This window comes from Cebus imitator, unplaced genomic scaffold (genome assembly GCF_001604975.1).
Source record: "Cebus imitator isolate Cc_AM_T3 unplaced genomic scaffold, Cebus_imitator-1.0 Scaffold318, whole genome shotgun sequence".
In the NCBI taxonomy this organism is placed as follows: Eukaryota; Metazoa; Chordata; class Mammalia; order Primates; family Cebidae; genus Cebus; species Cebus imitator.
The window spans coordinates 2,336,795-2,351,916 of record NW_016107633.1 but is presented as its reverse complement, the minus strand read 5'-3'; the positions used below and the strand labels follow the sequence as shown (position 1 = coordinate 2,351,916).

At 46.4% G+C, this 15,122-nt stretch overlaps 1 protein-coding gene across 1 annotated transcript in view; it reads left to right on the top strand.

Moving 5' to 3' along the window:
- TDRD12 (tudor domain containing 12) overlaps positions 1-15,122 on the top strand; it is an 89,293-nt gene that overhangs the window by 38,963 nt on the left and 35,208 nt on the right. Inside the window, 4 exon segments of the mRNA XM_037729826.1 lie at positions 1,771-1,851; positions 8,850-8,910; positions 9,269-9,376; positions 13,008-13,193. Of these exon segments, the coding sequence (XP_037585754.1) occupies positions 1,771-1,851; positions 8,850-8,910; positions 9,269-9,376; positions 13,008-13,193 (436 nt within the window).

Sequence of the window (15,122 nt, the reverse complement as noted above, 5' to 3'; positions counted from 1 at the left end):
AGACAGGGACTTGCTCTGTGACCAAGGCTCTCAAGTGCTGTGGAGCAATCCTAGCTCACTGCAGCCTTGAATTCCTGGGCTTAAGGGATCCTCCTACCACGGCCTCCCAAGTAGCTGGGACTACAGGCATATGCTACCACAACTGGCTAACATTTAAATTTTTTGTAGAGATGGGGGTATCACTATGTTGCTCCTACTGGTCTCCAACTCCTGAGACCAAGTTATCCTCCCACCTCGGCCTCCCAAAATGTTAGGATTACGGATGTGAGCCATAGTGCCTGGCCTATATTTCTTATTTCTAAAATTCTCCTTTTTTTTTTAAAGTGTATATTTCTTTGCTGAGAACTTGTGTGTTTCCAGTCGGGAGTGCTGCCTTTTCTTCATGTAGAGTGAATGTCCAGTGATCGCCACCCTGAGCTACTGGGGTTGGCGCCTGCTGATTGCCACCTCTCTCTCGGAAGTCAGTCTGGTTTTCCTGGCCCATGTGTGTTGAGTAGCTTTGCACTCACGCTGACTATTCTAAATGCTATGTTGTGAGACTCTGGTTTCTGTTAACATTCTCTAACGAGTGTTGGTTGTGTCGTTTGTCTTAGCAGGAGGTTGGTATCTCCCTGAGGTCCAGCCCTCATGCTCTGCCTCACAGTCTGTGGGTGGCGGTGGCCATGTGAGCGCAGGCTTTGGGGCCTCAGTGCCTGTTCTTCATCTGCTTAGCTTTGGGGGAGCCAGTGGCTTGTGTTGTGTCATGAACCAGCTCGCTCTTTCTTTTCAGAATTTCCCTTACAGTTACCAATTTCTAGGGGCTCCTTCCCCGTGTTCCTCTGGCCAGATGGTTTCTCTTAGAGGCATTGCTGTGCAGTAATGTGGGATTGGGCCACCCTGAGAATAAAACAATAAGGGAAAAAAAAGATAGCGATTTCCTCACGCAGTCTTTGGACCACAGCTCCCGTCTCTGAGTTCCTCTGGATTTAGGTGTGGGTCTTCTCTCAGGGTTATAGGTCACCACACTGCTGTTGCTGTTGCGGGGTGCAGCTCCAAGATCAGAGCTGGCCTTGGGGCAGGGCAAGGAAGGAAAAGAAAATCGATGGGGATCCCCAACACTCTCTGGTTTAAAGGGCGCCTCTTCCTACTTCTCTGGCTTGAAAGGGGAGGTCTCTCTCGGAGGTTCTGCCATCTGCATCTGCCACAAAGTCACCCTGAGGTCAACACAGAAAGACACGGGGAGGAAAAAACAAGAAAGTCCTGGTGATTCTGTTTTTCAAGTGTTTGACTTCTCCCCACTGCTGTTGGGGCCTCATCCAGAATCTCTAGCTGTGATCAGCAGGAGAAAGAGGCTGTGGCGGGCCTGCTCCATCCTGGCCAGGATCGGCACCAGAAGTGTCGGAAGTGAAACTTAAAGGACGAAGCTCTGCTTCTCACAGAAACATGCTTATGTAGATAAACCGATTCCTCAGTGGTGTTTCTTACATTTTTAATCCAGAAAATAAAGATATTTTCAGCATTGGGGTAAATGGGTTCATAAATTTTCATTTTTTAGGAGGCAGGGTCTTGTTCTTGTTGCCCAGGCTGGAGTGCAGTGGTACACTCACAGCTCACTGCAGCGCCCCAACTCATGAGCTTAAGCGATCCTCCCACCTTGACCTCCCTAGTTGCTAGGACTATAGGCACATACCACCATGCCTGGCATTTTTTATTTTTGTAGAGATGGGGACTCATTACATTACTCAGGCTGCTGTTGACAAATTTTAATTAATTTTTTTTTTTAATTTCTAGTGATTTAAGTCAGAAGCCAAATGCAAAACCTCTTAGATCAGCTGAGAAGAAAGAATATGATGAGAAGAATGGCTGTGTGAAGTAAGAATTTTTTCCTTGGCCTGAATTGTGTATTGAAATAATTATAATAAAATTATAAACGAGAAATCTACATATTTTATTATTAATTTCAAACCTACATTCCTATCAAAAAATAAATGTACAGTACAGCTTCTGTAGGGTTTGATGTTAGTTTTTTCTTTTCCATCTCACTTGGGCACATTTTCTGTTAAAAGCTTTGTTCCAGAGTAAGTAGTCAGTCTCTACCTCACCTTCTGGATTGTCTTAGTGAAGCGAACCATGTCACAAATTGAATTAGATACAGTTGATCTTTTGGGACTGTTGATGTTCTGTGGGTTGGTCTTTGCTTTCTTTCCAGTTCTCTGAGGCAGCACTGCCAGAGAAACTGTGAGCAGTTTTCCTTTATTTTATACTTGTGTAATCTACAAAATATTTACATACCGATTTTTGTTTTGAGACAAGGCCTTCCTCTGTCATCCAGGCTGGAGTGCAGTGGTGCAGTCACAGCTCACTGCAGCTTTGACCTCCTGAGCTCAAGTGATCCTCCCACCTCAGGCTCCCAAGTAGCTGGGACCCCAGGCATGCACCATCATACTGGACTAATATTTTATTTTTTGTATGGAGGGATCTTGCTACATTACCGAGGCTGGTCTCAAACTCCTGGCCTCAAATGATTCTCCTGCTCCACCTTTCAAAGTGCTGGGATTGCAGGCATGACCACAGCTCCCAGCCTCATGCCATTTTTATACTTTTTACTATGTTAGCCTAAACAGTTTTACATTCTAAGTAACTGTAGCCGCCCTGGAGCTCTCAGAGTGACAGAGTGTGAGACAGGTCAGAGGTGGGGAGGTCCTGCTGTATCCACTGGTTTGCTTGGGGCTTGGAGCAGGGGTGTGGACTGGGCAGCCATGTGGACCTCCCAGCTTCCCAGAGGCCACGCTGATGGCCTGCCAGGGCTTCTTACCCCGCAGGACACTACCCATTATTTCAAAGCTAAGGCTTTGAAGGCTTGCAGGAGCCCACAGAGCTGGGGAATGCTGTTGATGCACCTGACTGACACCCTGTTCCCAGGGCAACCTCAGCCCTAATACCCAAAGATTTTGCTGTCACAGTGGTTATTTTCCTTGGAATAGAAGGCCTTGCATGATCCATGCAGCTTATTTCTTTATTATTATTATTATTATTATTATTAATTTTGAGACACAGTCTTGCTCTGTTGCTAGGCTGGAGTGCAGTGGTGCCATCTCAGCTCACTGCAACCTCCACCTCCTGGGTTCAAGTGATTCTCCTGCCTCAGCCTCCCAAGTAGCAGGGATTATAGGTGCCAGCCACCACCATGCACAGCTAATTTTTGTATTTTTAGTAGAAATGGGGTTTCACCATGTTGGCCAGGATGGTCTCAATCTCTTGACCTCGTGATCTGCCCACATCGGCCTCCCAAAGTGGTGGGATTACAGGTGTGAGCCACCGCACCTGGCCTCTTTATTATTTTAAATTGTAACCTGGCAAATTAACTCTGGAATATTCTTTCTTTCATTATTATTTTATTTTTAAAATTTGAGACAGAGTCTTGCTCTGTCGCCCAGGCTGGGGTGCAGTGGCGCGATGTCGGCCCACTGCAACCTCCACCTCCTGGGTTCAAGTAATTCTCCTGCCTCAGCCTCCTGAGTAGCTGGAATTACAGGCACCTGCCACCATGTCCAGCTAATTTTTGTATTTTTTGTAGAGGCAGAGTTTTGCCATGTTGGCCAGGCTGGTCTCGAACTCTGGACCTCCTATGATCAGCCCACCTTGGCCTCCCAAAGTGTTAGGATCATAGGCATGAGCCACCGTGCCCAGATGACCCTGGAATATTGCATTCCCTTTTATTTTCATATTAGAAAGTTCTGCCTTGTCTCCTGTTTTGCTAAAATGCCCTTTACTTAGAATCCATGGATTAAATGTCAGTTATCCTGTCAGTCTCCTGTGGTTTCAGGGAACTTTGCGGTGGTTCAAGATTAAACAGCAAAGAAGGCTTTGAGTTCCTTAGGGACACAGGGATGACCTTGTGATCCTGGGACCCACCCCCTTGACCAAGCAGAGGTCCTGCCTTGGTTGTACTGCGTCCAAAGCCTGGGGAACCCTGTGCTGTCATTTCTGGCAAGATAGAGAAGGCAGCCTGGAGGAGAGGCACCCTTTCCCTAAGGATGGCCAGCCAGGGACCCGCGTTGCCGCATCCCCAAACCTCACTTGGGACTATGATAACGACTGTCACAATGTGGCCAGAGGGGCACAGGGACCTTGGCTCGTTGCCAGAGGCCAGGTGTGAGGAGAGAGGCCACTAGCCTCCTCTGTGTGATGCCTGTGGTTTTGTTTTTCTTGTCTTTTTGTTTCGTTGATGGCATTGCTCAAGCTTGTAAGTACCAGCAAGCAGTTGTGTTTCTTTCTCCTCGGGCCCGTTCCTTCATATAACTCATTTTGGAGACCCTCAAGGTTACAGTACATTCAAGAAGAGGTCACCCCAGATTCAGTCTGGCCCATTCCAGGATCGCATACCACCGTCCCCTTGGGAATCCCGGATGCTTGGGTAGCACAGGGAGTGGCAGGGCCCACGCCCGGGTTTAAGGGCCCTCCTAGCGGATTTCTCTCTCCTAATCTTTGGGTATCCAAGAGAAACTGCTGTGTTTGCTAAGGGCTTCCGGAGGTGTCGAGGCAGCCTGGAGTGGGTTGAGGTTGTGTTTCTAAGCTGGTGCCAGCTTCCGCCCAGCCTGTGGGAATATGCTGGGTGGGGGGTGATTCTCAACTCTGTGTGGTAACTCTCGGAGCATTATTTTCAGGAGGAGTCTGGACTTTGGCACTGTAGCCATATGTGCTGCAGGGAGTACTTTGATGACTGGTTAAGAAGTCCTGTGCATGGAAGGGTGGAGTGGTGCCTGCTTGCTGCTCATGTCATCTCTGATATTTAACGTACCCTGGAGCCCTCTCTGCAGTTCGTCTTTCCATCTTCTGTGTCCCTCATGCCTACTGTGATATTCGTTCTTTATTCTTCTGTTGTCTTCCTTTAAACATTATAACATCAGCCTACTTTGTACTGCCCACTGATTGAAGATGGAAACATTCTCTGAATACATGCATTCTTTTTTTTTCTTAGACAGTCTCACTCTGTGGCCCAGGCTAGAGTGCAGTGGTGCGATCTTGGCTCACTGCAACCTCTGCCTTTCTGCCTTCCAGTTTCAAGCGATTCTCATGCGTCAGCCAGCCAAGTAGCTGGGATTACAGGCATGTGCCATGACGCCTGGCTAATTTTTATTTTTATTTTTTGTATTTTTAGTAGAAATGGGATTTCACCATATTGACCAGGCTGGTCTTGAACTCCTGACCTCAGATGATCAGCCTCCCAAAGTGCTGGGATTACAGGAGTGAACCACCGTGCCTGACCCAAATATGCGCATTCTTCATGATACCATTTCAGTGTCAGAGTCTGAACAGCAGTGTACTTCAAAGCCTGGACTGAAATGCCCTTCGCACAGGCTGCTGAGTTCAGGGTCAGACGCTGTCCTTCTAGACCCAAGCCTTCTGCCAAAGAACACAGCAGCGGTGAGGACGCGGCTGTGTTGTACAACCATTCCCCTTCCCTCTTGAAATCACACCCATGCTTCTGTTCTTCCCATGACCCCACTCTGGCTGTGTCATGATCCAGTGAGATGAGTGTGCATTGTCCCCGGGCTGTGAGCAGGTGAGTGCTGCGGAGCCCTGCAGTCACAGAGCATGACTGCTTTTCTCTTCTCACATGGCCTTTTGGTTTACCTGAAGTTAATAGTTTTTTTTTTTTTTTTTTTCTTGGATGTGGTCTCACTGTGTTGCCTAGGCTGGTATCAAACTTCTGGCCTCAAGCGATCCTTCTCCCTCAGCCTCTCAAGTAGCTGGGACTACTGTGTGCCACCATGCCTGGCTTACTTTCCTAAATTTTTAATCTGTCTTAAAGATTCATCTCTAGAATTCTCCTCTGTTGTCAAACTCAGATTCTCACTTGTGATTCTTTGGAGATCTCCCCAGACCATTCCCGTCTGCTTTGGTGTGTGCCTGATGTGTCCCATATTTGTCATCAGCATCCTGAGATTCCTGCATCTTTCTTGAATTTAATCCCTTCTTTTCTGGATCGTCCATCTTCTTACTTAGTTTACTCCCTTGTTTCGGTGGAGAGCATCCTTTTGTAGCTTTCTTGGAAGGGAGACACAAAACATAAATTTTTTAGAGACTTTGCATAAATGCTTTTAGACTATCTTCACACTTGATCAATAGTTTGGGTAAAAATTTTGAAGACATTTCTACTTCTAGTTTCTACTGTGAAGACGTCCACTCTATTCTGATTTATTTATATATCTCTCCTTTTTTCTCTCTCTCTGGAAGCTTATAGGAAGCTTCCTCTTCTGTTGCCAGTGTTTGGAAATTCCTAATGTTGTGCCTTGGTGCGGTTCTGTTATTATGCTTGCTGTTTGGTGGACCCTTCCAATGTGTGGTCTCGTGTCTCTTACCCCTGGGAAATTCTCTTGACTTTTTCATTGTTCCCTTACACTCAATGTTCTCTGTCTTCTTTTAAGAACCTCTGTGACTCATATGTTTAACCTCCTGAATTGGTTGTGTAATTTTATAAAATATATTTTTCTTCTTTTTTTTTTTTAAATCTCTTTGTCTTCTTGCTTTATGTATTTTTTTGAAATGGAGTCTCACTGTGTCACCCAGGCTGGAGTGTAGTGGTGGGATCTTGGCTCACTGCAACTTCTACTTGCTGGGTTCAAGTGATTCTCCTGCCTCAGTCTGGGATTACAAGTGCCTGCCACTACACCTGACCTTTTTTGTATTTTTAATAGAGACTGGGTTTCACCGTGTTGACCAGACTGGTCTCAAACTTCTCACCTCCAGTGATTTGCCTGCCTTGGCGTCCCAAAAGGTTGGGATTATAGGCATGAGCTACCACGCCTGGCCTGCTTGACATTTTGGAATGTTTTTACAATTTTGTCCTCTTCTCATTTTATTGAGTTTTTTATTTCGAACGTCCCATTTTTAATTTGCAAGGGTTTTCCTTTTGTTCTCTTTTCTCTTTCCAATAGTGTTGTCCTTGTTTCATATATATGATGGTTTCTCTCATTTCTCTAAGGAGACTCATGATTTTGCGGGGGGAGTTTTCTTCTCCCTACACTGTTTCTTTTTCTTGCAGGGTGCATTATTTGCTTTTTAGGTTGGAGGCTTTCCTTAGATGTCTTGCGGTCCTTGATTGTCTGCTTTTATTTCAAGGTAGAGGCCCAGTGAGCCGGTGAGGGTCTCTGAGTGTACCAAGCCTGTGAGACTGAAGTCTTTCTCTCTGTCTTTCCTCTCCGGTGGGCCAGATGCCAGAGGGAAGGTTTCTCCTATCTCTGCCCACGGTGGTGAAGACCTGCCCCTGTCCTGGGGGCTGAGTGGAAGGTGCAGGCTGGGTCTCCCTGTCCTGTGTTTGCTTAGCCTCCCTCTTTTTAGTTCAGCACCTCTGTTTGCAGCTGGCAGCTCGTAGCCTGAGAGTTCTGCTTTATCCTCTCCAGAGAATCAGCCCCTGGGCTTCCTCTGATTGGGGTGAGTGGCTGTCTGGTGTGGAGCAGCAATAAGGCAATGCAGAGTTTCCTCCCCTGCCACACCGTTGCAGCCAGGAAGCCTGGCCCTAATTCCTAAGCTTTCTGAAGGTGGTTCTCTGCAGACAGAGTCAGGCCTCCCATGGCTGGCTCAGATTCAGCTGTCTTGGGGCTACTAATAGTTTATCCATCTGTTTTTTAGCTTCTAACATTGTTTTGGAATATTGTCTATAAACTACCGCTTTTTTGAGATATAATTCATGTCCCCTTTTTTTCAAGTGTACAGCTCAGTGGTCTTTAGTATATCTACAGTTTGTAGCCACCCAAGTCCATATCCATTAGTGGCCACTCTCCATTTTCTTTTCTCCACGTCCTTTGGCAGCCAGCAGTCTGCTTTCAGTCTCTGTGGGTTTGCCTGTTCAGGACATTTCATATTGATGGGATCATATGGTGTGTGGGCCTTGGTGACACTGGTTTCACAGCGCACCGTGTTTCCAGGGCTCACCTCTGCCATATCATAAACAAGCATAGCATGCCTTTTCATGGCTGCCTTATGTTCCATTGAGTGCATGGAGCATATTTCATGTACCCATTCATCAGCTGATGGAGTTGGGTCTTGTGGCTTTTACGTTTAAAAATTCATTTACAGGGCTGGGCACAGTGGCTCATGCCTGTAATCCCAGCACTTTGGGAAGCCGAGGCTGGCAGGTCACCTGAGATCAGGAGTTTGAGACCAGCCTGGCCAACATGGCGAAGCCCTGACTCTACTAAAAATTCACCAGGTGAGGTCGCGGGTGCCTGTAATTCCAGCTACTCGGGAGGCTGAGGCAGGAGAATTGCTTGAACCCAGGAGACGGAGGTTGCAGTGAGCTCAGATCACGCCATTGCACTCCAGCCTGGGTGACAGAGCAAGACTTCATCTTAAAGAAAAAAGTCTATTTACGGGAATGGGGCTTTAGGAAAGAGTGTAGTTTGCCATATGTGTAGCCAACCCTCTTTATCCTGGCGTCCCCACCATGTCTGTGGGTTGTGACTTCTCTGTGACCGTCCCTGGCCTTACCCATGTTAGGGTGGGGCTGGATCTAAAGGAGAGCAGTTTCAAATTCCTTCTTCTCTCAGAGGTGGCTGTAGGCAAGTCCTATCTGGTCTCGTTTTCTCATCCATAAAATAAAGATAGTGAAGTCCACTAGTGGCCCCTGAGCTTGGCTGGGGCCCCACAGATACTCTCAGGGGGGCTTTGTGTGGCAGAGTTGTGGCGGCACAGGTGCGGGCCCTCATGTCTCACAAACCAAGCAGAACAGAACAGGCAGCGGTGTACAGCCGAGCCACGGGCTGTGCAGTCCCTGCTACCTCCATCAAGGAAGAACTGAAAGAATAGCTCTACTGAGGGAACAGAAACACGTTTTTCTTCACTCTCGTCTTTTAACTATCTTACAGATTACTACAGTTTTTAAATCCTGATCCTTTGAGAGCTGATGGAATCTCTGATCTCCAGCAGGTATTACAGGCCCTAAAAAAGTAAATTAAAAAGAGAGAGAAAATTGCTTATTCTTTACATCCTTCTCCTTCTTCCCTCCAGACTTGAGATTAGAGGAGAAACTCCTTAAGTGGGGGCCTCTACCTGAAGACATCCTTTTAGAAACGATCTAAGGGATTGTTGCTTCTGAGAAATTGTTTCATTTTTTGGGGGGGGGCAGTAATAAATGGTCTTCCTTTTGGAAATGTTTTTTAAAATAAGCGTATGTACCCAGGTGTTTACAGTGAAATCTGTATTTCCTTCATTTCCATGAAATTCTTGCTCTCCTGTGCTAACGCCGTGGGCAGATACCGGCTGTCTAATGCACGCGTTCTCTCAGTTGCAGAAGCTGAAGTCGGGCCTGCAGCCACCTGTGGCAGTGCTCCGTAACAAGATCGAGCCCTGCGTAACCATCGAGTCGTCGCCGCTGTCAGCAGAACTGAAGAAGGTACAAGCGCTCGTAAAACCGCATTCATCAAGAAACACCACCGTTTCCTAATACAGAAAGATTTTTAAATGGTTCTAAGGTTGCATTGTATCATTTCTTTGCTTTTGAAATTCGCTTTGTGTGTGTGTGTGTCTGTGTGTGATCACAGGCATGAGCCACCATGCCCAGCCTAATTTCTCATTTACTCTTAACTCCAGGTTAGCGTCTTACAAGCGAGCGAGTGAGTGAGTGTTTTGTGAAGCAGCTGCTGTGGAACTGTGAGCCCCTTCTGCAGTCAGGTTTCCAGTATGCCTGGGGACAGGGCTGCGGGAGGAGCAGCAGGCTGCCAGGGGAGTTGTAATGCACGCCCCAGCTGTTCTTTTCAAAATTGCCTTACAGGTGTGGAAAACTGATCATATATGTTTATCTACTTTTTTCTGATTAAAAAAAGTTAAAAATTTTTTTTTAAAGATTGGAAGATGTAACTACCAGGACAAATAGCATGAGAGAGAAGTGGACAGATTCCACAGCCTTAGAGGATAAAAGCAGGAGATGGAGTGTGGCTGCCTCTGCAGGGAAGGAGCACTCTGCAAAGGGAGCGTGAACCCCTTGCTCTGGCTCCTGAGCACCCACAGCTGGCTTGTTTTGTTCTCAGCAGCAAGGTTGGAGGCTCTTTTTGAGGAAACTGAATGGCCCTAGAGAAATGACCTTCAGATGATGCTGTTTGAAATTCTCCCACGAACAGGGCCTGCTTGCTGCCCTGTCTTCCTGTGGTGAGGTGACACTCATGTGGTAACAAGAGTCGCCCACTCCACAGAGCCTCCAGTGTCTTCCTCTCCACCATGAACAGACATTAGGGGTCATGGACATTTGAAGAAAGCCTTCACCTTAAAAAAAAAAAAAAAAAAACCACCACCACCACCGGGCCGGGGTGCATTGGCTCACACCTGATCCAGCACTTTGGGAAACTGAGGTGGGCAGATCACCTGAGGTCAGTAGTTTCAGATCAGCCTGGCCAACATGGTGAAACCTCGTCTCTACTAAAAATAGAAAAATTAGCCATGCGTGGGTGGCACATGCCTGAAGTCCCAGCTACTCGGGAGGCTGAGACAGGAAAATCACTTGAACCCCCAGGAGGCAGAGGTTGCAGTGAGCTGAGATTGTACCACAGAACTCCAGCCTGGGCAGCAGAGCAAGACTCCATCTCAAAGAAAAACAAAAAAACAAAAAAAAAACAAAATAAACTCTCAAGGAAACAAGCAATGCAATGAATAGGAGAAAATGTTAGAGAATAAATATCCCCAGAGAAAATAAATATCCCCAGAGAGAAGATATTGCATCCCTAACAGTTTACTGTTAAAGGAATGCAATATCTTCTCTCTGGGGATATTTAAAATAGGATATTTTTTAAAGGAACAGGCAGAAAAAAAGGTTCTTGGAAATTCAAAATAATGAAAAATGTAAAAACCACTAGTATGTTTGAGATATAAAAGAGAAGCTAACTCTCAGAAAGTAGAAGAAAAAGGCAAAGAGATGGAAATGAGAGGAAAAATTTTTGAGGGTCTATTTGAGGTCCAGTATCTGAAAATGGAGTTTCTAGGAAGAGTGAAGAAGATGGTAGGGCATTTTCTGAAGATTAACGTTTTCTGGACCTAATGGACAAAAATCTTCAGATTAAAAGGGCCTATCCATCACAGGCCCAGCACAACTACCGAAGAAAGAGATTAGACATGTTCTTGTGAAGCATGTAAGGTGAGGGATCCAAAGATTATGAGAGATGAAACTGGTCCTACGCACCGGACCAGGAATCAAAATGGCTTCAGATGTCTCCACAATGCAGCAGATGAGCATTGATGTCAAAATTCTCATGAGGCTGGGTGCAGTGGCTCACATCTTTAATCCTCATACTTTGGGAGGCCAAGGTACTGATTGCCTGAGCTCAGGAGTTCGAGACCAGCCTGGGCAACATGGTAAAACCCTGTCTCTACTAAAATACAAAAAGTTAGCTCAGTGTGTTGATACCTGCCTGTAGTCCCAGTTGCTTGGGAGGCTGAGGCATGAGAATCACTTGAACCTGGGAAGTAGAGGTTGCAGTGAGCCAAGATCACACCACTGCATTCCAGCCTGGATGACAGAATGAGACTTTGTCTCAAAAAAAAAAAAAAAAAAAAAAAAAAAAAAATTTTTTTTTTTTTTTTTTGATGGAAAGCTCTTTCCAACCAGAGGTCCATACTCAAACTGTGGATGGAGTGTGAGGGTAGAATGAAGACATTAGCAGACATAGAGTCTCAAAAAAACTTATTTCCCTTCTACCTTTTGTTAAGAAGATACTGAAATTTCATGTTCTCTACCAAAACAAAGAAGTAACCCGAGAAAGATGACCACATGGGTTGCAGAGGAAGGATGATGGTGAAGGATGATCCCAGGTTGGTTGCTGAATGCCAGGTGCAGCGCATGGGTCCTGACTGCAGCTAGGGCTCAGGACTCGAGGACTCACAGAGCTCATGGTGCCAATACGCTCAGCGTTTTGGAAGATCCTGTACATGTGGGTGGAGAACTCTGTTGGAACATTTGGGTTTTAGTGACGGTTACATAGAAAAATAAGCAAATAAGCAAATAGCCGGGTGCGGTGGCTCAAGCCTGTAATCCCAGCACTTTGGGAGGCCGAGGCGGGTGGATCACGAGGTCAAGAGATCGAGACCATCCTGGTCAACATGGTGAAACCCCGTCTCTACTAAAAATACAAAAATTAGCTGGGCATGGTGGTGCATGCCTGTAATCCCAGCTACTCAGGAGGCTGAGGCAGGAGAATTGCTTGAACCCAGGAGGCGGAGGTTGCGGTGAGCCGAGATCGTGCCATTGCACTCCAGCCTGGGTAACAAGAGCGAAACTCCGTCTCAAAAAAAAAAAAAGAAAAGCAAATAAAAACTTACCTTTTAAAAAGCTTTACAGATGAAGCTGATGGACTGGCAGGTTAGGAGAATGAGGAGGAAAAACCTCATCCTTGGCTGGTGAACTTTAAGTGTCTGTCAATGGGCCACCTGTTGGATCCTTTTAATTTAGAAAATTGAAACAAGAATCTTTTTTTTTTTTTTTTTTTTTTTTTAAAAAAGAGATTTGTTTTTTTTTTTTTTTTTTTTTTTTTGTCAGGGGTAAAAACAGAGTCTGTTGTCCAGGCTGGAGTGCAGCGATGTGATCTCAGCTCACTGCAACCTCCACCTCCCATGTTCAAGTTATTCTCATGCCTCAGCCTCTGGAGAAGCTGAGATTATACGCATGCGCCACCACACCCAGCTAATTTTTGTATTTTTGGTAGAGATGGGGTTTCACTATGTTGGCCAGGCCGGTCTCCATCTCCTGACCTCAAGTGATGCACCCGCCTCGGCCTCCCAAAGTGCTGGGATTCCAGGCAAGAGCCACCGCGCCTGGCTGCAAGAATCTTTTATTGGAAGTCTTAATAGGAGAAAGAGCAAGGGTCTTTTAATAGGAGGTTGGTACTGAGAAAAGATTCCGGGAAACTTAACAGCTTAGGGCTTGGGAAATACCAGGTTTGGCGATGGGTAGTGCTTGTTGGGGTGAAATGAGCCATGCGATGGAGTTGTTGTTAGATATCTCTACCTTATTTTGGTTTTTGGCTGTTGCTGTTTTGCAGGCTCTTCAAAGAAATAAGTTTCCCGGCCCCAGCCACACCGAATCTTACTCTTGGCCTCCCATAGCCCGTGGCTGTGATGTGGTTGTCATTTCTCACTGTGAAAGCGACCCTTTGCTCTACCTCCCACCAGTGCTGACAATTTTGCAAACAGGGGCCTGCTACAAGTCATTACCAAGTAGAAACGGAGTAAGTCAAACACAGTTTTGCCTCACAACCAAATCGGTTGAGTATTTATTTTAAAATTACACACCTCTCCTTTGGGGAAAGTCAGGTTCCATTATTCAGTTTGATTTTCAAACTTCCAGGCCAGAAACTGTCCTATGAGAAAGTGTCCTTTCCCCATTCCAATTACTGATGCTCTCACACTGATTCTCACCTGGAGCCCCCAGTTGTGAGCCATTGGCTGAGGCTTTTAGAAATGGTTATTGAGGCCCAGCACTGTGGCCCACGTCTGTAATCCCAGCACTTCGGGAGGCTGAGGCGGGTGGATCACCTGAGGTCACGAGTTCGAGACTATCCTGGCCAACATGGTGAAACCCCATCTCTACTAAAAATACAAAAAATTAGGTGGGCTTGGTGACCTGCCTGTAATCCCAGCTACTTGGGAGGCTGAGGCAGGAGAATCGCTTGAATCCGGGAGGTGGAAGTTGCAGTGAGCTGAGATCACGCCATTGCATGCCAGCCTGGGCAACAAGAGCGAAACTCCATCTCAAAAAAAAAAAAAAAAAGAAATGGATATTACGTTTCTAAAATGCTCTCACAGACCTAAGTCTATCTAACCATTACAGCAGGTGCATGAGATGGGCAGGCCATGCATTGTCCTCCCCATTTCACAGAGGAGAAAACGAGGCTCAGCAAGAGTTACTGGGGTAAATTTCCCTGTGACAAGGCTAGGAGTGAGGTTGAAGTCAGGGCCTCCACTGCCTCTGCCAGTCATTTCGTAGCCCCCCACCCTGCTTCATAATTCTTCTTAACTTTTTTCATGTGGGGAAACCTCAGAATAACTGTATTAAGTCTGTTCTAGCATTGCTATAAATACCTGAGGCTGGGTAATTTATAAAGAAGAGGGGCTTAACTGGCTCATGGGTCTGCAGGCTGGAGCAGAAGCATGATGTTGGCATCTACTCGGCTTCTGTGGAGGCCTCAGTAAACTCACAATCGTGATGGAAGTCTAAGGGGGGGCAGGTGTGACACGTGGCCGGAGCAGGAGATGGGGAGGTGCCACATACTTTTAAACACTAGATCTCAAAGAACAGCAGCAAGAGGATGGTGCTAACCCATTCATGAGAAATGGCCACCATGATCCAGTCACCTCCCACCAGCCCCCACCTCCAAATACTGGAGATGACAATTCAACATGAAATTTGGACAGGGATGCAGATCCAAACCATATCACTAAGAAAGAGGTGGTGGGAAAGGGAGGAGCAGTGTGAAGGTAAACGACAGTGGGTGTGGCTCTCCGCTGCTGGGTTGCAGCTGTTAGGGGCCTGATGGGCATGGGCATCAGCAGCATGAGGGCCACCGCTTCCTGTAACTCTCACTAAAACCCAAATGTTCCCCCAAACCTGCCTCTCGGGGCCTGGCACTGAGGGTGCTCCAGACAGGGCTCTGCCAGTGAAAAACAGCAATACGAAGAACATAGGTTGCAGTTAGAAAAGATACTAGCTCATTTTTCTAATCATGCCTTGCAGTTTCATGATTTCTCTTTAGAAAGTTCCATCTGTTATTATGAATCGATTTAATCAAATTAATGGATATGTTTCTATCTTCCAAATTAGTTAGCAGCAGAGCCCTGCTGATGAGAAGCCACTTGTGTTGAGGACAAACCCTGGGTTGGGGCAGAAAGGGACATCCAGGTTTCGTCCCTGTGGCCCCCAGCTTTCTCATGCCTCTATGGTCAACCAGCTTTCAGGCCTGTGCCTGGAATTTGGGCCCACCTGGATCTGCGTGAATGAAAGAGGAGGCTCTGCTTGTCTTTGTTTACTGGAGGGTGTGTGCCAGGAAGGTTTCTGGCAGGCGATGCAAATTCCTGAGTTACCTGTGGGTACACAGAGGGCAGGGTTCAGAAGGTAGTCTCCTAAGGAAGAGGAGCTTGTCTTTTTTTTTTTTTTTTTT